This window comes from Citrus sinensis, chromosome 7, assembly GCF_022201045.2.
Source record: "Citrus sinensis cultivar Valencia sweet orange chromosome 7, DVS_A1.0, whole genome shotgun sequence".
Lineage (NCBI taxonomy): Eukaryota > Viridiplantae > Streptophyta > Magnoliopsida > Sapindales > Rutaceae > Citrus > Citrus sinensis.
In genome coordinates, this window is record NC_068562.1 from 4,814,566 (window position 1) to 4,836,387 (window position 21,822).

The 21,822-nt window shown below is 36.4% G+C and overlaps 5 protein-coding genes across 10 annotated transcripts; 1 reads left to right on the plus strand and 4 right to left on the minus strand.

Annotated features, from left to right (window-relative positions):
* Window positions 1-1,258: 1,258 nt before the first annotated feature.
* On the minus strand, window positions 1,259-3,110 carry LOC102611712 (cysteine desulfurase, mitochondrial). The gene has a single exon (XM_006466341.3). The coding sequence runs from the start codon at window positions 3,007-3,009 to the stop codon at window positions 1,636-1,638; it is 1,374 nt and encodes a 457-aa protein (XP_006466404.2). The 5' UTR covers window positions 3,010-3,110; the 3' UTR covers window positions 1,259-1,635.
* A 582-nt stretch (window positions 3,111-3,692) lies between these two features.
* LOC102611240 (uncharacterized) lies at window positions 3,693-7,254 on the plus strand. 3 transcript variants are annotated; one of them, XM_052444365.1, is made up of 3 exons: window positions 3,693-3,979; window positions 4,898-6,473; window positions 6,630-7,254. In XM_052444365.1, the coding sequence occupies exons 2-3, from the start codon at window positions 4,919-4,921 to the stop codon at window positions 7,004-7,006; spliced, it is 1,932 nt and encodes a 643-aa protein (XP_052300325.1). In that variant the 5' UTR covers window positions 3,693-3,979; window positions 4,898-4,918; the 3' UTR covers window positions 7,007-7,254. The 3 variants fall into 3 exon arrangements, with proteins under 3 accessions (XP_052300325.1, XP_024952858.2, XP_015388598.2); XM_025097090.2 differs by having other exon boundaries at window positions 4,889-7,254; XM_015533112.3 differs by having other exon boundaries at window positions 4,898-7,254.
* Window positions 7,255-9,703: 2,449 nt separating this feature from the next.
* LOC102610939 (cytochrome c oxidase subunit 6a, mitochondrial) lies at window positions 9,704-12,748 on the minus strand. The gene is made up of 4 exons (XM_006466338.4): window positions 12,578-12,748; window positions 12,117-12,223; window positions 11,940-11,982; window positions 9,704-10,022 (listed from the first exon to the last, which is right to left on the minus strand). The coding sequence occupies exons 1-4, from the start codon at window positions 12,687-12,689 to the stop codon at window positions 9,982-9,984; spliced, it is 303 nt and encodes a 100-aa protein (XP_006466401.2). The 5' UTR covers window positions 12,690-12,748; the 3' UTR covers window positions 9,704-9,981.
* Window positions 12,749-13,760: 1,012 nt separating this feature from the next.
* Window positions 13,761-17,345, minus strand: LOC102610208 (agamous-like MADS-box protein AGL61). Of its 4 annotated transcripts, none has more exons than XM_052431536.1 (4): window positions 17,010-17,345; window positions 16,841-16,927; window positions 14,582-14,665; window positions 13,761-14,504 (listed from the first exon to the last, which is right to left on the minus strand). In XM_052431536.1, the coding sequence occupies exon 4, from the start codon at window positions 14,500-14,502 to the stop codon at window positions 13,927-13,929; it is 576 nt and encodes a 191-aa protein (XP_052287496.1). In that variant the 5' UTR covers window positions 14,503-14,504; window positions 14,582-14,665; window positions 16,841-16,927; window positions 17,010-17,345; the 3' UTR covers window positions 13,761-13,926. The 4 variants fall into 4 exon arrangements, with proteins under 4 accessions (XP_052287496.1, XP_006466399.2, XP_052287495.1 ...); XM_006466336.4 differs by having other exon boundaries at window positions 14,582-14,670; XM_052431535.1 differs by having other exon boundaries at window positions 14,582-16,927.
* Window positions 17,346-19,331: 1,986 nt separating this feature from the next.
* On the minus strand, window positions 19,332-20,922 carry LOC102609906 (uncharacterized). The gene has a single exon (XM_006466334.4). The coding sequence runs from the start codon at window positions 20,623-20,625 to the stop codon at window positions 19,495-19,497; it is 1,131 nt and encodes a 376-aa protein (XP_006466397.2). The 5' UTR covers window positions 20,626-20,922; the 3' UTR covers window positions 19,332-19,494.
* Window positions 20,923-21,822: the final 900 nt, after the last annotated feature.

Sequence of the window (21,822 nt, forward strand, 5' to 3'; positions counted from 1 at the left end):
TTTTGGGGGGGGGGGGGATTGGGGGGAAGGATCAATATTCTCTCATGATCTGATCATGTCCTGAACAAATAAATCAATCACTGATTGGTTATTAATAAATAAAAAAGTAAAAGAAGTTAAATCTTACCCATACACTACCACTAAAAAACACATAACAAAAGATCCTTAAAAATTCAATAGTGCTCAGATCATGAGACGATCTTGTTCCGTTGGGGAAAGCTATTATCAATTAAAAAAAGAAAAAACTTTATGGGTGTATAAAGTGTGACTGTTTGACCAGTGGAGTTCAAGCAACTTGGCTAGAGGTACTAAGGCTTATAAGTAGTTTAACTATGCATCATGTTGTTCAGTGGAAACAAACAGATGAAAACATTCCCCGAAGAGAAGTTGAAAAGCTATAAGACTAATGATGGAATGTCCTAAATAACTATGAAAAGATCATGATACCGGCCTCACATACAGTAACAGAGCTGAAAAGGACAACCTCAAAACAAGATTAAAATTGTGCCTTACTAGAGCTTTTTGGATTTTGTTGGATTGAAAATCTGAAATTCAAAAAGTATATCTACTCCCACATCTCTACACAAGGTAGATATCCTTACACAATTTCCCCTGTCCATGCATGTACGAAACCATAATGTTGCTTACAGAAGTAGACTACTGAACAATCAAATATCAATTAAAGATCAACTGAGTCCATTTGTTATACTCCTTAATAAATTCATAATTCTCTAAAACTAACTTAGGTAAGCAAGACTCTACAATAGTACCATTCGAACAAAGACACCTTCACATTCTTGAATCCCTTATTTTCAGTAAGATCTTCACAGTCCAACTGTCTAAGCATATCACATTTCTTTGTTGGAGCCATGTTGAAAAACACAACAACACATACATAATTGTTAGCCGTTGACAGACTGGTGTACTCAGAATGATTAGTAGTAAATCTAGACACGAGACAATTTGATAGTGAATACCTAAGTAGGCACAATGAATGGAAGCCGGAGTCCTCAACCAAACTCATAACAAAAATTGCCAACAGCAACAAGAAGAATATAGCAATATTCTAAAAGCTCAAACTCGTAGTTTTTTCCCAGCTGACTTGTCTCTACACATATACATTGAAAAATAAGATTACTACTTTCAAATACAACTAATTACCAAGAACACTCCACTTGTTCTCTACCCATATATATAACAGGTAGGGGGTAGGCTCTGGGCAGAGCCCAAACCGTTTGTTTAAGTTACACAAATATAATTATATGACCCTAAAAAAGTATTGACGTACCTCTTTATTCCAGTGAGTAAAATAGAAGTAATGATAAGGAATATGTTACAAATCCAAAAGGCAGTATAACCAGTTAACCACCACAACTACATAAAAACCAACAAGTACATTACGCCCCAAGTCTAGATGGTAAGGCATAAAGTTTATATCAGCAACAAAGAAAAATCTAAGACAGCATCATCTTTCAAAATTATATCATAGGACACTATGAAAGCTCTCATCAGATTAAGGCATGTACAAGCACGACGGGAAGAAACCTGGATTAAAACTCAAAGGTGGTTCTCTGCTCTAACTCACAGGTCTGCCTTTTCACTTGACACACATACAATTTCACATCAACAACCGCCTCAGTGTTGAGCCCATTGTATCTGCTTTATATCAATTCCTTCTTTCACCATCTCATATAGCGGGCTCATTTCCCTCAACTTCTCAACCTGCTTCACTGTAAGCTCCATAGCCCTATCAACCTCCGCCTCCGTAGTAAACCTCCCAATCCCAAACCTAATCGAAGTATGTGCCATATCCTCGTCCACACCTAATGCCCTCAGAACATATGATGGCTCCAAACTTGCACTTGTACATGCACTTCCGCTGGAGACTGCCACCTCCTTCAACCCCATCAACAAACTCTCTCCTTCAACATAAGCAAATGACAAGTTCAAATTCCCTATGTACCTCCTCTCCATACTCCCATTTACCACCACTCCATCAAGTTTTTCCTTAATTCCATTCAATAACCGGTCATGCAAAGCAGTAATCCTCTTATGATCATAGTCCATCTCCTTTTTTGCAATCTCACAGGCCGAGCCAAATCCCACAATTAACGGTGTAGGCAAGGTGCCACTCCTTATCCCTCTCTCCTGCCCACCTCCATTGATCAACGGTTCAACTCGAATTCTTGGCCTTCGTCTCATATACAAAGCACCGACTCCTTTCGGGCCATAAATCTTATGACCACTCAACGACATCAAACTCACATTCCATTTCTCGACATCAACCGGAATCTTCCCCAACGCCTGGGCAGCATCAGTGTGAAACGGGATTTTAAATTCTTTACAAATTTGCCCGATTTCTTCCATAGGCTGAATCACGCCAATTTCGTTGTTAACCGCCATAACAGAAATCAAGCCGGTGTCAGGCCTAATAGCAGCTCGCAATTTATCTAAATTAACAATCCCATCAGCTCCAACAGGTAAATAAGTAATTTCAAAACCTTCCTGCTGAAGATGCCGGCACGAATCGAGAACGCACTTGTGCTCGGTCTGAGTGGTGATGACGTGGCGCTTTTTATCCTTGTAAAAGTGCATGACTCCTTTGATGGAGACATTATTCGATTCCGTTGCGCCGGAAGTGAAAATTATCTCTTTAGGAGAAGCGCCGATAAGATCGGCGATTTGAGAGCGGGCGGTTTCGACGGCGACTTCGGATTCCCAGCCGAAGAGGTGGGTCCGGGAGTGGGGGTTACCGTAACGAGAAAGATAGAAAGGGAGCATGGCATCGAGGACACGTGGGTCGACTGGAGTGGTTGCTTGCATATCGAGGTAGAGAGGGCGGCCCGCGATTCTCACGCCTTTCAAGGTGATTCCGTTTTGGTCCTCCTGAGGTTCATACGCCGTAGAAACCGCGGCGGCTGTGGCGGTGGAAAGGGAGCGGACGCCGGCGGTCTTGGTGGCCTTAGTTAGGGTTTTGCGGAGAGTTGAAGCTATTAGCTTAGAGGCCATTTTCAACGGCTTCTTTTTCTCTTTGCTTTGCTTCGTTGCGTGGTAAAAGTCTGATTGATATCCTTGATCAAGGGCTGGCTGTTTAGGGTCACCTTCACCGACTGTTTTGGGAACGGATGTACATCATTGTAACACGTGGCATTTGGAGTTGAGATGTGTAAATCACATTTAGTAACCCATATGATCATGAATTATGCTGATAAAGGTCCGTCTATCACCTTTCTGAGAGGTAATTTCACTCCACCCCATACATCCCAAAATTGGGATAGGGTGCAACTAAAATGAATTAAAATCATAATGGAAAAGTGAGAGTATCAATAAGTTATTTATTTAAATTACAGAAATAGAATAAGAATAAGATATATTTTTTAATGTATTTATTTATTTTATAATCAGAATAAATTATTAAAATATGTTTAGTTATAATTATATATTTGTTCTCTAATAAAATAAAAATAAATACTTTTACGATAAAACTATTATCATTATTTTGAATTTGTTTAAGAGTAAAAAATGTCGATTTCATTCTTATTCGTCATTTTTATTCTCACCATATCTAAAATCCGTTTACCTTCTTTAAAGAAGGGGCGCGGTGTACCCTTGCAACAAGTTTAGGGGTGATTTGATAATTTTTTAGAAGTTAAAGGGTGTTACGTTGATTGCTTTAAGGAGCACGATTTGTCGTTCACGTGGCAGTGTCCAGATCCAAATCTAAAATAACACTTTACCGTAAGCATTCTCTACCCAACACTAACACGAAGAAACCACAAAATCGTTGGATTGCTTTCGGTTTCAAATAAATTCCCCCATTTCAGCATTTAAAATCACATTTCAGTCATGGTGTGTGTCCGTCTTTAACTAAATAATTCTCAATTTTGTTGATTGCTTAGATTCTATTTCTGTAGATAGAGCCGTAAAAGGCTGCTTTCCTTCTATATCATTGCCGAATCCGGAGGCTGAATTTTTCTCGGTAAGTCTCACTCATGCCACTGACTCACTTTTTGTTACGGAAATGTGAATTTAAAACACTGTTTGATCACATAATTGATGTTGCGCGTAACTCTTAAGTGTAGATCTAATTAAACTTCTTACTTTATTTGACTGTGCCCGCTTCTACCTTTTATCATCCTGTGATTTTGTACCTATTTCTTTAGTTAATCTGAGGAAAATTAGTACCGGGGTTTTGGTGACGGAGTTATACAATCATTGAATCTGATCATTCTTTGGAATAAGTGGAAATGCATATTGGCTTTTAGTCTTCAGTATCTTTTTGTTTACCATTTTCTGAATATGATCGTGTTGGATTATTGGCGGAAATGGTTTTTTTGTTCCTGATTAGGGGAGGATCTCTAATCATCTCAAATGTTAGCTCTTTTGGTACTGGCTTTTAAGGGTTTTTTATTGGTTTTGGTAAATGTTATTTTCTCAGATGTTTCTTGTTTCTATGGATCAGCTTAAGTGAGGACATGGTGTTTGCATACACTAAACATCTGAGGCAATTTAGGAAATTGTGCTGATTTTTTTGGTTTGATTCATTTTCTTTGCAGTGCATTTTTTTTATTTATTATTTCTCTTTTGCTGCCATCGGCAGAGAAGCTACCCTTTGTGAGTAATTCATGGATTCTAATATCAATTTGTAATTTACGAATTTCTTGAAGCCTAGATTTGTGGGTAATCCTGTGTTATTTGAGGTGGCTTCAATTATATGGGTTTGGGGTTCTTTTGGGTGGCTTTAGTTTTGCTGCTTCTTAACACTCGTCAGCAGTTTTGTGTTGAAATTACCTTGGAGTGATACGCTGTAGTATTGAATTTGGCTTAGAACGTTTCAACCTTTACCATATTATGTAATAGGAGTTGGAGGACTGATATAAGTTTGAAGTTTTGACAGGTGGGTTGAAGGAAATTCATAATGTTCAGGATATCATCTGGTAGAAACCAAAGATCAAAAGGTTTCAAGGTGAAGCATGCAGTACAACTATGTCTTTTGCTTGGTGTTTGCATCTGGCTGCTTTACCAAGTCCGACATTCTAATGAAAAGAAAGCCGCATATGAAAGTGCAGAAGCTGGGAGCAAAATCATAAAGTTAGGGAGGAAGGACGTGCCTCAAGGACAGGACACATATATTAGAGACGCAAGGCACAAGGAGGATGAAGAAGAAGAACAAAGCAAGATTGAGGAGAGTGATAATGCTGGAAAAGGGAGTGCAGAGGATGAGACAACTGGCGATGATCAAGGTAAAAATGAAGAGGAAGCAGAGCATAAAGAAGATGCTGTAGTTGGAGAGAAGGATAGGGAAGATGCCAAAGAAAGTGAAGAGACCAAAGGGACAGATAATGAAGAAAGAAAAGAGAAGAATACTGAAGAAAGCAAGGAGACAGATGGAGAAGACAAACAGAGTGAAGAGAACAAAGAGAATAACATTGAAGACAAGGAGGGTGAACAAAGCAAAGAGAATGACACTGAAGAAAGCAAAGAGAAGGAAAGTGAAGACAAGGCAAATGACAATAACAAAGGTGAAGAGAAGGAAAATGTAGGGGAGGGTCAAGAAAAAGAGACGAGAGAGTTTGGAGAAGGAAGTAATGGGAAAGAAACAGAAGAGAACGAAGGTAAGAAAGAGAATTCTGGTACATCAGAAGAGCACTTTCATGATGAAAATGGCAGCAACAATGAGGAAGCAAGAGAGAATAATTACAAAGGAGATGATGCTTCCAGCGAAGTAGTCCATGAAACTCAACATACAAATGCCGAAAATGGGCAAGGAGGTCTACAAAATGCCAATGAGAAGCAGCAGCAAGAAAATAGAGAAAATCATGATTTTGAGCAGGGGAAGAAACCAGATAGCATTAAATATGTTCAACAAGAAAAATCAACATCGATTGTGCAAGAAACTGAAGCAACTGAAAAGAATGAGCCTAGAAATACAACATCCAGTGAGGAAGGTGTTCATGAAACTAGTCACTCAGAATCAAACAATGGATCAAACGACCAGGGCTCCAACTCCATGGAAGTTTCTGCTGAAACACATGATCCATCCCTGCAGAATGGGACAGATACAACATCTGACACAACTCAGAATCAAAATGAAACAGTGGATAGCACATTGAAAGAAGATGAAGGTACCCAGAAAAATGTTGAACTACAGCAAACTGAGAAATCTTTCTCTGATACCAATGGTCAGCAGTCAGAGCTGAAAACAACACTTCCCCCAACCAACAATGAACATACGGTTGATGCCAACACATCAATGAGAACAGACAACAATTCTAGAGGCGGGGCACAAGAAAATGTACTATCATCAAATGACAATGGAGAGACCAATCAGAAGGAAATTCCTTCTGATTCTTCAAACCATCAAGAGAAAGACACATCATCAAATGGAAATGGAGATGCCAGTCAAAAGGAACAAGTTTTTTCTGAGTCTTCAAATGCCCAAGAGAAAGACAAATCATCAAATGAAAATGGAGGTGCCAGCCAAAAGGAACAAGTTTCTTCTGAGTCTTCGAACGCCCAAGAGAAAGACAAATCATCAAATGAAAATGGAGGTGCCAGCCAAAAGGAACAAGTTTCTTCTGAGTCTTCGAACGCCCAAGAGAAAGACAAATCATCAAATGAAAATGGAGGTGCCAGCCAAAAGGAACAAGTTTCTTCTGAGTCTTCGAACGCCCAAGAGAAAGACAAATCATCAAATGAAAATGGAGGTGCCAGCCAAAAGGAACAAGTTTCTTCTGAGTCTTCAAATAATAATTCAGATGCAGGCCAAAATGGGAATGGCAATGCAGATGCAGCACAAAAAGATCAAACGGATTCTTCAACCTCTCAAGAAGAGAAAGAGGCATCCTCAAACACTGATGGTAACACCAATACAAGTCAGAGCGATTCTCACAATTCTTCTGATTCTTCTATTATTCAGCAAGAGAAAGAAGCTCGAACAGATGTGGGAACTTTGCCTGAAACTGGAACTGAAGGCAACAACGGTGAAAATACAGCTGCAGAGTGACATTTTTGGCAAGCTAGCTTGTACTATGTGTTATACGATTTTTCATTTCATATTGTTTTCTTTGTTTTCCAAGTGATGACCTGGCAAATCTGTAATGTTTTTTCTCGCCACATATGCTCCATTGCAATAATTGTACCCAGAAAATATCATTACCATCTTATTAGTTGATAAGGTTGTATTATGTATGATATTAGTCGATAAGGTTGTATTATGAATGATTCTATCAGTGATCTTGCTCTTTATAACCACTCAGTTTGTACTTTAAAGTAGCAAATCTGTGTTGAGTTGTCTTAAGTCATTGCTTTTGAGTTTGAAGCAGAGAGCCGGCATAGCCTTTTTCTGTCTTTTCCTTTTTCCTTTCTTCATGTTTTATTTCTTACCATTTCACTTGCAGGCAGAGACTAGAGAGACACTGTCCCCAGCAATCCACAGTATTTGCTGCAACGTTGAGAGCCTGATAGTGCCTCTGCAACTATAATTGATTGAATTGTTTTGTTGTTGGACGATTACCCAATGCCAACCTTTTCTGGTGGATCCCCCAAACATTCTCTCCTCATGACTTGGATTTGTAGCTCTTTCTCTTTTTGGAAAGTTTAGTTTAAAATAATAAACTTGAATAAAGGTTAATTTGAATATGTAGTGACAGTGTCCATTTTACCATTTGGCTTTGCATAAATAAAACCAGTGAGTGCTGCTTTCTAGAAATTGATTTTAGGCTTACAGGTATGGGCAACTTAAGCTTTTAAAGTTGTAACTACTAAGTGTTTGGTAAACACATGAATTATATTTATTACTCTTATGAATAATATTATTTATAAGTAATATTTATCTAATGCAATTAATTTTTATAAGATTAATTTTGAATTACCCTCTCATGACAATCTTTAAAATACTTTCAAACTATGGTAAACTCAACTTGCCTCCTATTTTTATAAAGAAATTAACAAGATGAAAACTTTTCATCAACTCACCCATATTTTTTCCCTAATTTTTTTTTTTTAAAAATAGAGTAAGTTAAAATTTACAATAATTTAAAGAATATTTTAAATATTATCATTTTATGAGAGTGTAATTCAATACCGAACATTTTCCCCAAATTGAGATCATTGAAGCGTATATTCAAAGATGGCCAATGGGCCGGGCGGCACGTGGCACGGCACGAGCACGTTTCGGTGAGACACGAGGCACGGCACGGCACGCACGTGGGCCGTGCCGGGCTTAGAATTTTAGGCACGCGGGCCTTAAAGCACGGCACGATAAGAGATGGCCCAAAGCACGGCACGCGAAAAAGCACGTAATAAGCACGGTTTATTAGTGGGCTAGCACGCGGCCCGTGAGCCATTAATAGCACGTGGGCCAAAATATATCTAAGTAAATTTTTTTAACAAAAAGTAAATATAAAATGTTATGAAATTAAAGTACAATATCTTGAAATTAAATGTTTTAATATATTTTTTAGCATAGACTTTTAAAAATTAATTTAAATCATTAAATCTTAGTTTAAATAAATATTCTAATCTTTTATGTTTATAATTTATTAAATGAATAAGTAAATATCATGATTTTAATAAATAAAATTATAAATATCATAATTTTATTTATGATATTTATTAAATGAATAATGTTATTTAATTTTATTTATGATATTTATTTAATTATTTATTTACGTTTATAATTTATTAAATGAATAAGTAAATAACTAAATATCATGATTTTAATAAATAAGATTATAAATATCATAAATTTATATATTATAAATAAAAAATAATTTTTTTTACAAAATTAATAATAAAATATTTTTCATATTAATATTAAATCATAACTTAATTAATATTTAATAGAGATATGTTTCATTTGTGAATGAAATATTTTTCATTTTATACACAAGAAAAATGTTAATTGCTCTCTTAATAAAAATTAATATGATTATAATTTTGAATATTATTATTATTATTATTATTATTATTATTATTATTATTATGTTGGTGGGCTTAAAAAAGCACGTCAGGCACGTGGGTTTGAATAAAGCACGTCAGGCACATGGGCTTTTTTAAGCACGCAAAAAAAAAAAAAAGTTGATGGGCTTTTTTTGGACACGGCCCACGGCACGGCACGAGAGGACTCGTGCCGTGGGCCGTGCCGGGCTCAACTGAAAAAAATGTGGGCACGGCACGGCACGGCCCACCCGGCACCAATTGTCGGCCCATAAGGGCTCGTGGGCCGGCACGGCCCATTGGCCATAGTTACGTATATTTCCATATCTGATCTCTTTCTCCGCCTCTCATGAACATAATTTTATAAGTGAAAACTTCCGTTCACCAGCGGTTATTTTGCTGTTATAATTTGAAATGATCATTATGATATAAGAAATTATTTAATCTAAAAATTGAATCAGACGGTGAAAGCAATCTATAATATATATATTTTTTAAAAATGTCAGAGAAGAACTTCAACAAATGAGGAGCAAACATAGCAATTCACCATAATATCTCGGCTCTGCACTAACAAGAGTAACATATAAATCTTAATAGCATTGACTGCATCATGCATTCATCTTTTGAAGACTTGATCTGACAAACAGTTTCTGACTTTTGATGCAAAGTTTGTAATTACTATCACGCTCTTCGAAATTACGGAACCCGAAATTATAGTGAACTCTATTTAATTCTCTTGCGCTTCTACACAAGGCAAATGAAATTGCGATAACTCCATGACATTTATTTTTCAAAGTGATAGATAATCCAAATCATTCATAAACCTTATTTGCACAGGAGTTTGACAAGCAGAAATAACCAGAAAGGCTGAATTTGCGGTATCCAGGCTTTCAACAATTACAAAAAGAAGTTTGATCATTAATATCTAAAGAAATAACAGTTGGTTGTTCAATTGAACCTTTTGGTGAGACAGGAAAAAGTGAGAACTGAGGTAAACAATAGTTCTGAGAAATATCTGGATGAAATAAGCCAACAAATATCCTAGTGGTGCTCGGGCTTCTTTTCAAAAAGGCCATCTGGACCTGAACATCACAAATCAGACATATCACATAGACTGTTAAAAGTTGAAAATAATTATATAATTAGAATTGAATTACAGTGTAGAATCATAGTCATCATTGGAGTAAAAATAAATTCATCCCAGTGACAAGCTATCAACTGGAAGAAGCAACCAAAAACTCGCCTCTTTTCTTAACCTTTCTACCAGAGATCCTATGCTCACCCAGTTCTAAATTGGGGACTACTGCTAGAAAACCTCGCAAAATTTTCTACACATCTCATAGAAATTAATTGAGAACCAAATAGATGTGCTACAGTGCTAGAAAAAGTTTGAACTCATGAACATGCAAATCTAATGAGGCAAATCAGTTTTATTGCCTAGTAGTAAACATTAATAAACATAACCCTTACTTGAAAACTCCAACAACATCAATTGCCAATTACTTTCAAAGAAAAAGGAAAGAAGAACTGCAGTAATTTTCGAAGTTGATATAATGTAACAGTTATCAACCATATGACATGCCAAGCAAACACTGAAACCATCTACCATTAGTGTTTCAATTTTTATCACTCTTCTCAGCTTGCAAGTATCTCAAATACCCAACAGAACAGAGATCATCATGAAATTACTCATTCATAATTTACTAAATACAACCAAAACAAGTAACTCCAACATAAGTTTCCCACCTCAAATTCTGAAACATTTCATTAAGGCCTGTTTTTCACCTCTTTTGTCTTACAGGCAATTTAATGATTTACATTACAACATAAACACACAAAACAGTGAACATTTAACGTACATAATCTTCACACACAACAGTGTTTGTCTAGGCTGAGATATCCAATCTAAACTTGCCAATAAATCAAGTCTTTTCAAAATTTGAGTGAACATCCGTCACTTTCCAGACACTGCTTGCACTGTCTGTTTTTCTTTTTCACAAAATGTCAAATAAAATCTTCCATAGTATCCTTAAACAACAGTTATGCTCCATCTTACTATAAAATCAGTAGAAAACATGCATATCCTCAGGAATAACAGAAAGATCTGCCATCATCTCTTCACTGATCATCCAACCATAGGTGGGGCATGTTATTTTATTTGTTTTGATAAGCCTTACACTGGCCTCAAATATCTCAAAATGAAATAGCATATTTGATAGCATAATGAGAGGTTGTGCCAAAGAACAGTAACAAAATGTTAGAATCCAAGCAAACATTCACAACACTGAAACAAAGGTCAGACCCAATTAAATTCTAGGCAAACCCATGCGGCATCCCTCGTGTTAAACTTACCATTTGAAGTTAAATCGACATATTTTTATTATCCAGCTCAAATGGAGGTGATATATTACTTAACAATTTGAACAGAAAATCTATCAACAGTAATGCTGTAACCCTCCCTTCAGATGACCTAAGTGTTTCTAAGGTTGTTTATTTACTAAAGAAATTCATTCCCTCTCCTGATTTGCTTGCGAATGCTGCTCTCACTCTCCGCTCAGTATGCCGACAAGTCAAAATGCAATCAACAAGAGAAGAGATGAACAGAGAAATAATTAATTAATACTACTAAGCAATTATAAACCACCAAATCAATGCAGCTACTTGACAAGTTAGCAACTGCAACAAATAATCAATAATGAATATCAGTTGATAAAAAAAGAACGCAGAAATGCCATCAGAGAATGAAATCAGTCGAATGACTATCACATTTATATATCTTATAAAAAAATTAACATGGCTTGACAAACACCAATTTACATGGGTATGGAAACATACCCCATGGGAATGAAATAATCAATAATGAATATCAGTTGATAAAAAAAGAACACAGAAATGCCATCAGAGAATGAAATCAGTCGAATGACTATCACATTTATAAATCTCATAAAAAAATTAACATGGCTTGACAAACACCAATTTACATGGGTATGGAAACATACCCCATGGGAACTCCTTATTGCGAATGTGCAAATACTCGTACCGCTGCATATTCACACAAAACCAAGACAAAAATTTTCAGGAGCCCAATAAAATGCTAATGGTAGATGCCTTTACAAGAAGCACACATAACAAAAGAAGACCCTTGATGAATAAAGGAAAAATAGAAGATATCTCACAGGTGGTTCTTCATAGTGGGGATGACCCTTCGAGAGGTTATAAAATGCTAAAACAGTGCATGTAGCAATGCCCAAATATGTTATCTTCTCCCACTTTGCAGTCTCATCTGATATAATTTTCAAGAAAATCAAACATGAGATTGAAATTATCAAGAGAAAAGCCCCCAAAAAAGTTTAAAATTGACAATATCTCAGAGGATGCATAAGAAAGAAGACTCATTGATAATTATAAACTTTGGATCATTGCTTTCCTTTTGCATTTTCACGTACTTAGAGACGCAGCTTAAATATTCCATAAGATCTTTTATCACATTCCAAAAATCGAAGTAAAAATAATAATAATAACACGATAACTATATTTATTAAAAACCTGAGACTCTCAAGACACCAAGAACAAATCAAATAAACAGAATCAGTAAATCATATCAAATAAGACTATATAGATGGAATAAAGGTCTTACAGGCATCATCGTGATGAGCAGAGGAAGCAAATCCACGCTTAGGAGGAGCCGAAGAGGCACTTGAAACTCGGCGAAGAGCCGTTTGCAGTAGACCAGATCGCACCATAGCCATCGACTTTTTTTTTTTTTTTTCACTTTCTTCAAACTCTCTCTCTTACCGGCGAAGAAGTGGAAATCAAACCCTTGCTTAATGATTTCAGCGTGCACGTGCCAAGTCCATGTGACCTTTTTGGGCTTTGGGTGGCGGCCACTAAATTTGGGCTTTGAGACTTTCTTGTTAAGTCGAGCTGTCGACACCCCAAATTTCTACCCATTAAAAAATTTTTAAAGTAAAAATAAATCTGATAACAAATTAACAACCTTATAATTCCAAAACTGCCATTCAGTTAAGTTCCTCTACTGTTTATTTTATTGAAGAGTGATGATACAGTCACAAATTTTTATATAAAATTATTTTATATAAATTGATGTGATATTAATTCATTAGTTGAATGAAAATATAAAATAATAAAAATAAATCATGTGAGCCAAAAAATATTTATTTCAACTAATTTTATCATACAACGTCAGTTTGTACAAAATAAATTTATACAAGAGCTCGTGGGTATATCACTGTGGGTATATCACTACTCTTTATTGAATAAGCTCCTTGCAGATTACTTCCCTGCACCTTGCAGCGCCCGAGTCTGATTTATCCGCGGTGACAATGCTTTTACACTATGAGCTATACACAAATGAAACAAAATGAAAACAAAGGAAGCGAAGTACATAAGAGACTAACTTGCTTTGCTTTTTAAGTCTGTAGTTTTTCTTTTCTTAAATCGGATCAAGTGAACTTCACAATCAGTGAGTTGTAGGACCGCAGACTAGCATGTTTTAATGGGAAAAAAAAATTTAAAAAAAATCTCACTCAAAAGTAGATGGATATCAATTTTTTCTAGGCTTGTACAGACTGAACGTTAAACACATGAATCCCAAAACTCTAATTGATGCATAGATGAAATGGTCATCGGCAAAGGATCATCCCAAACCAGAGTTCTAACTTTGTCATAGAAGATTCTCACAAGGCAGCAACAATTGTATAATATCGTAGCATATATAGGAAAAGGAAATCACACGATTGTGCATTATATTGTACCTTCAAACAGCACGTCAAGAAGGAAATAAAATTTAACATGACCACTTATTCAGAAGGAATGTTTTATTGATTTTTTTTGTCAGTTTATTTAACATTCTCATTCAATATAGGAGAGACTACTGACTATATCATGTCACATAATAAGACCAAACTCCTATATGGAGAAGGCAGATAAGTCCATATCTCTCCAACTTCGGCTACTCCTGAGAGATCAATTTCCAGGTTCTTTTTCATGACCATTGGGGTCAACAGAACTACCCTCAGTTGGAGCATCAGTCTGGGCCGAACGCTCTGCCAAATGCTTTTGTAGTTTCTCTTGAAGGTCTTCAATCATTGCATTCAGTGTCAGTAACTCCTCTAAGTTAAGCTCATCTACTGGCGTCTCCCACAGGTGACGGCAATAGCTCTGCTGGTTCATCATCTTCCTTTTCTGCAGTATCTTCCCACGCTTCTTTTCTGCTTCCAATTGCTCAAGCAGATCATGGTACTCCTTGTTAAGTGCTTGCACAGTGGCCTCATGGTCAGCCAGAGTGCGTTGATACGAACCAGGATCTGGGTTGCCAGTGCGAGCCAAATTGGTTATGACTGGCTCATCACCAGGATGGGCAAATGAGATGGCCTTGCCAGCAGGGAAGAAGATGAAAAAAGTGGTCTCAAGAGCACACAAGGTAGTGACTTCACTGAACTTCTTGAAGAGACCAGACCTTCGGATTGGAGGAACAACTTGACGAGCATCATTTCCCTGATTCATCTTCATTTGAGTCTTCTTGCGGCCCATGCCCGTCATTCCTGCAAAAGAATATATACTTGAACAAAGGAAAGCTTGTATTTCTTGGAGAGAATGGAGAAACTGGGAAAGCACACACCTATTTATAAGTCTTTCATGCCTCAGCTATCTTTGAACCTTAGCAACCCTCCTTCGCAGGTTGGTCTCCATTACCTTCTATAAACTATTCTATAGTTGTCATGAAATTATGAGAAAATTTTATCATCGGTTAGAAAATAATATGAAAATTGTCTATATCCAATTTCCTTAGTTGGCACACTTAACCACAGTTAAGTGTTAGCCTTTTGGAGAAAATAAGTAGTATTCCAGAGTAGGATACCAAAGTAACCTAAAAAGAAAATGTATGATTAATTTTATTGTTAATCTAGACATTTAGAAATTTCAAACTTTTTCAGCAAAACAGACTATAAACTAGTCACAGTAAAACCATGCTGACCATCCTAGGAGTTGAACGACATACATGAGCAGAATTCACATATCAACCTTCCACACTCAATTCTTTTGGTCCAAGCAACCATACTTACGATTTTTTCTAGTATTACCTAGAATGAGCCGAAGCAATCAGTAAGAAAATAAAAACTATTATAAAATAGATAACAATTCTCACCTCTATTAATTGCATAGAATTACGGTAATGTTCCCAAACTTAATTATGGTAATGTTCCCAAACTTAAATATTTAACCGAAAACCAACGCACTGAGAAATAAGACTAAGGCAGCTTCGTTGGCAATTGACAATTAAACAACTTTCTTTACTTGGAGAAACTTGTCATCTACAGAAGGGTGGGTGAGCACTGCAGTTTTAGCCAAACAAACACGTGTGTCTATCCATGTAAAAGATAAAATAAGAAGACATATTTTTAAAATTTTCACAAACAAGCCCACAAGTGGGCACATGTGCGTGTAAGTGTTTTGCAAGAGAACATGCCACCTTCTTGCTATAACTAATCACTTACAACTAATAAGAATGATACAAACTCAATATTATGGCTAACTGCACAACAATGTGATTCAAAAGTCCAAAAATGTACTCATTCTAAGTTGTTGGAAACCTGCACAAGTTGAAACTATTAATTTTAATTTTTCATCAAAGGACACAGAACTATTACGTATTAAAATTCTACCAGACCAAAGATGAAGAAATCAAATAACTCTCAGCTGTAACTTTTTCTCTACTAAGATAGTCTACTAAACAGTGGAGCCAGTTGGCTCAACTGGTCTTGGGATGGTACAAGAGCTGTAGCGTGAGCAGGAGACTAGAGGAGGAGTTTTAGTTTTTAGACATGTGATGCTTAAAAAAATAAAAAATAAATAAAAATGAAAGTGTAGTGATCTCCATCTATACATTTGAATGATTGAAAGATATGCCTCTTAAACTAACTTTCATAACTTTCTCATGCGCATTGTAATATGCAAACATATAACTGCCATAACTAGTACTGCAACCCAAAGCAAATAAACACAACTCAACAAATCATTAGACCTGGGCTATCCTATGAGAGATTTCATTAGTGAATGAGTTACAAACAGAAAAATGGAATACTTAATGCACCATTCTGATTCCAAATTTCCAATATGCAAGTCTGCTATATCAGCGAAACTTTGTACAAGCAGACAGTAAATGCCAAAACTAGGTTCCAACGCCAAAGAAAAATTTGGTAAAACATTAGTATTGCTACCACAAGTTTCATCAGCACAAACAAACTTGACTTATTTGTTTAGCACATTCCATAGGCCAAATGGTACACAATTCTATGATAAAAATAATCATTTGTTATTTATTTATAAAATATCAGATGATCCTATAACACTTTTAAAGTAGATATAAGATATCTTCTGTAGTTTGTTCGGCTCACATATCTATCACTTAATGGCCAACAGTTTAATGGTTTCACCCGGTACTACCATGAACTGTAAAATAATAAAGCACCAAGCAGCTGAAATGTTGTAATGCAACCAATCTCTTATATCATAGTGACAACAAAAGTTATTTTTCTACAAATTGTTATTTCAGATATATTCTGTGGTAATGGATGAATCTTTGGACCAATATCGAGCAGCAATTTGTTCGGCTAGAGCCAAAACAGAAGCTACAATCTGGAGTCACACCACTTAGATTCGAATTAAGCTTAACCAAAATCAAATTATAAATTCTATATATTTAAAAATGACGGCATTAGCAAACTGTCCCATTCGGCTATATCAATAAATAGTAAAAGCTGACCCAAAAAAAAGATGATACGAAGAATGGAGGGCAATATAGATAACAAGCACATAATTAAGAAGTAACGTGCGGGAAAATAAAATGATTAGACAAACAGAGATAAGTAACACTTACTAAATCAAGCGGTTCTATTCTGTAACACTAAAAGATTGCAAAAACTTGACCAAAATTTCAAGTCATTTCGTTGGGAGAGTATGTGCTCTGAAATGCAGCAGAGCCAATATCTTAGAATTTGGAGGCAAAGCAGAAGCCAGAAGCAGAGACCCGATTGAGACATGCTTACTTTATCGGGTGCCAAGAGGGCGTTCTCGATAAATACACGGGGCTAGGCCATGATGGGTATGTATAGAAAAAGAGTTGAACGACTGGCACCCCCTGAAGATCCTCTTAAAGCCATTTTGTTCTTTTAATTATATTACCCATAATATCAAAAATACCTTCTTCTTTTTCTTTCTTTTTTTGTCCCACGGTATTCAATCTTACATAACGAGTATAAAAAATTGTGAGAACAAAGTATCCACTCGCAAAGTCTTCTTTCGAGTTGGACCTGTAGGCACAGTAAAATTCCCAAACGATGAACAAAAAATATTTAAGTTTACGGTCCGCCTCTCCTGCAATGCTCGTGCAACTACAAAAAAAAATTTCTTTGTTGAATCCTCATATTGAATTTACTAATTTTATCCGTTGATATTGTTATATAACTTATTCTTAGATAAAAAAATATTGTTATATAACTAATTTTATAGTTGAAAAGAGAGAGAGGATCAAAACTGGTACTAGTAAAATAGGAGAGAGAAAATACAAATGAGGATAATTCTATTAATATTTATTATTAAACGTAAATATAATAGAGTAGGGGTTTAGTTAGAGTAATGAAGGAGTGTCAATAGTTCAACCCATATAAAAATTAGCTTAGCGAGGACATTCATTCCAGCCCGCTTCATAGTCTTGGACCGTCAACAGCCCAATTAGTACACACACACTCTTTCTTTAATAAAAATAATTTAATGAATTGCTCGCGTACAAAAAAATTTATGCTTTGATGGTTGATTTAAAATTTGAAGATTATTCCCTCTAAATTTCGATATAATTTGATAAATATAAATCACTACGAATTAATCTTCTTACGAAATCTTTGTATCTCTCTTATCTTAAAAAACCATGCATCTTTTTAATTAACATAAATCACCCCCATATTTTATTTATTTAGATAATGTTAATCAATGTAACTCGTAAGATTTTGAGAGGCCAGTACTCTCTCTATATATATATATATTAATGAATTCTCAGTTGTAACGAGGGTCGACGTGTAGAATGACCTAGAAAAGTCCTTGAACCTAAATGAATGATGAACCTCGTAAAAATCAAACGAAATAGAGACAAAATCGCAATGACCTCATGGTACTAAATTAAAGCAATGTGAACATGTTCAAGAACGTTGTTCGCGTGGCGAGACCAGCAAACTCATAACATAAACAAGCATAAATCGTTGTCTTATGTTCTTTTTTCTTTCTCCAAGCACGTAAGCAGCACTGGTTGATAATGACAGGACCAAATATGGCCGAAGGGACCGAGCCGAAGACAAATGCAAGCATTGATTTGTTGGGTCGGTGTTGCCGAAGACCAAGGCGGTCTTAGTAAATGCCCTGTTTTGACAAAGACCGTAAACCCACTTGGGTCAAGTCCGGCTGGCCTGGACCGCGTATTTCAAGGATTTGTTTGCATTATTGTGAGTCACGGAAGAATAATAAATGATTGTTTGCTGATGTTTGAGATTGAACGCTGTGTTTTGTAGCTTTTGGTAACGGACAATTAAGGACCACTAAACCTCTTTTTTGTTTAAATCATTGTGAACATCGCCCTAATATTGATTGGCCTGTTCTTTGCTAGTTAATTCCTTTGTTTCTTGACACGAGTTTAGCATACAATTTTAATCTCTTTTTTTTTTACATTAAATAAATCCATAATTGAATGTGAATTCTTCATTTAATTGGAGCCACCCATGCTTTGTTTGTTGTTTGTGATGATACCATATCTAATGAATATAGGGGTTTGTGTGACCATCTCCTCTCTTTTTCTATCTCCATGTGTAACTTGGATTTTTTTTTTTTCGTTTTATTTGCACTAGGCCTCATTTGTTGTCTCAAAAAAAAAAAAATTATGTTACTTATAGATAATATATAGATAAGATTTTCGGCCATATTTTACTTATTTCTTGTTACAAATTAATTTGCTACTCGTTTACATTATGAGAAATTTTAAAAATAAATTAAAGATATTATGTCAGTCATGATGTTACGACATACATGCATTTATTTTAGTACATTTATTTTGAAATATTACAATATAAATGATGATTATATTAAATTTAATTACACATATCATATATAAACATTAATTAATTATATTATCTCAAATATATTCTAAAATTTCTTTTCACATAAATGTCTATTCTGGTTTGAGTCAAATTTATATGGCAACCAATTCAACGTCATGAACTCATGATATTAGTTGTTACCCCACTATTCTCCAACACCAACATCTGGCAATTTTATGCTTCCATATTAGGTCAAACGCTATCGTGTACTTACATCACACGGTCCTCTGTTTAAAAGCTGAACCATTTCTTAGCAACAAACGAATAATTCAGGAGTGTACGTATGACCAAGAATTAATAAAACTAGATTTACAAATGAAGTCATTATCCTTTATTGACGTAAAAAGAATAATCTACATTTTAAAAAATGAACCAAAGTAAAATGAATAGCCTACCTTAATACTGCAAGAGGAAGAGCATGCACGTGCCTCAATTGCTTAACGCTGCTCTTTTGATGATCATCATCCCCTTCTTTAGAACATTTTCTTGGATGTTGAGGCTTATTGGACTTCCCTTCTTTAGAATCAAGACCATTGAAACTCCCATGGTCTTGTAGATTAAGCGAGTACACGACATCCTCCTTGCTCCATCCCGCACGCAACAACACTAGAGACAATAACCTCACGTGCCGTTCAACGCTCCCTCTCCCTGTGGAGTCTCCCACCAATTGGACCTCACTAGTCGGATCATCATGGCCGTCCACCACCATCATCATCTCTCTGACCTCCTCTTCTCTCCACCCTCCATCCCTCAATCTCCAAAAGACCTCGTCCATGCAGCACTCCAACCCCACACGAGTATTCTCACAACCCGCCCTCCACCACCTCCCCCGCGAGCCACCACGCGCCAGCACTCGCCTCCCTCTCTCCGCCACGTCCGTCCAGAACTCAATCGTCCGCGGCTCTTTGGCCGCCCAAGCAGGCATGTCAAGAACGCCACCACCACCGCCAGCTTTCACAAACTCATCGACTTGTTTGAAAAAACCAGCGAGATCAAAACTCAAAACCCTAACCTCTTCAGTATCAATATAAAAGACGGGATTCCCCGCCATATTCGGCGTGGACGGAACATAACAGTTTCTGTAGATAGGGACGAGAAGCGGAGCCTTGTCTAATAACTTCTTGATCAGAGACAGTGCATCATTATTGTTTTGAGGCCTTTGACCCCAGGAAACAGACCAAAAGTTGTTGAGGGATACGTTCTTCGACAAAGACAAGACAGGAAGGTTGACGAGAATGCGGAGCTGCTGATGAGAGGAGGATAGCCAGTTGGGGAAGGCGGGGCCCGCGGGGAGACCTTCTCGGAGGATGGAGCGGAGGTCCGGAGGGAACGTGAAGTTGAAGGTGGATTCGATATCGGAGAATTCGGCGTCGTTTAGGCCTGGGAGAATGGGGATGTTGAGAGATTTTAAATGGTCTATAAGATTCTTGGCGTACGCCGCGTAGGAGAAGCAGACTAGTTTGGTTGTCCTAGGTGGCTTTGCTCTACTAATCATTGTCTCTGTCGTTGTTGTTGCGGCCATTTTATTATTTTTACTGTTATTACGTTCAATTGCCTGGCGCCTGGATATAATTAAACTGAAGAAGGAGTGGAGTTAAGCATATGAAGAAGAGAAAAGAGGGATAATGGCATATTGATCGCAATCTGTTGAGATCCGTATGAGGTTGAGACACTAATGGAGAGGGAGAGTCGGTCTTTGACTAAGTCGGAGTCTCGTGGAGGGGCAGGCTGGGATGGGATTTCTAACTTAAAAGAAGACAAATTAAATTGTGCATGTATCATTTTTGTATTTTTTAGATTTTATCGCTGGATTCTTGACACGAGTATTTTTAAGCTAATTACGTAAGTATCCTAACTACACGGAGAGTATTTTAGACTCAATTTAGATGCTAAAGTACAGCTTTTTTTCCCGTCCGATATAATTAAAGCCCAATTACAATGATGAACTAGCTTGATACAATAATAAACTCTCGTAACCACTAAAGAAATTCGAACCTTTTACTCTAGAACTAAGTGGGATAATGTGTCAATTAATCCAATCAAAAGATAGAATATTATTTTTTATTATAAGGTAAAATATACCTTCAAAAGGAATGATAAAAATTTAAGATAAAAGGATCAATAAACACTCATTTTTACAAATTTAAGCAATAAACTTCGCCATGTCAAACACATAATTTTCATATAATTCATCAATTACCAAATTCGTTTCGCTCAATGCTCCTCTTCTAGTGACTGGACACCAAAGACCTTGAAAGGGTGCCAAGACTTAAAGAAATTCTACAATACCTCTGAGGTACCATGCCAACTACGTGAGAAGTAAATAATGTTATGGTATGCGTACATTTACTTTGAAGAATCATTTTACAATTGGTGGTTATATAAAAGTCAAATACACACATTATCCGTACATTAGTTGATTGTACTACCTCTTATATCTTGCAGAACTTCTCGAATAATTGACTATACAACTGGTAAATAATATGAGACCTCCCTCCAAGAATTGACTATACAACTGGTAAAGAATATGGGTCCTCCCTATCAATTAGCGAGGCCTCACATAGTAGGATTTTTTCGTTCTGAACTAAGAAAAGACAGTTATAACATCACTTTGAGTTCTACCCACCTCACTTAGTCAGGCGTAATAGAAGTCATGCGCTCATACTTGCACCACCAGTAGTGGATCAAAGACTATCCGAGGTTAAACAAAAAAAAATTA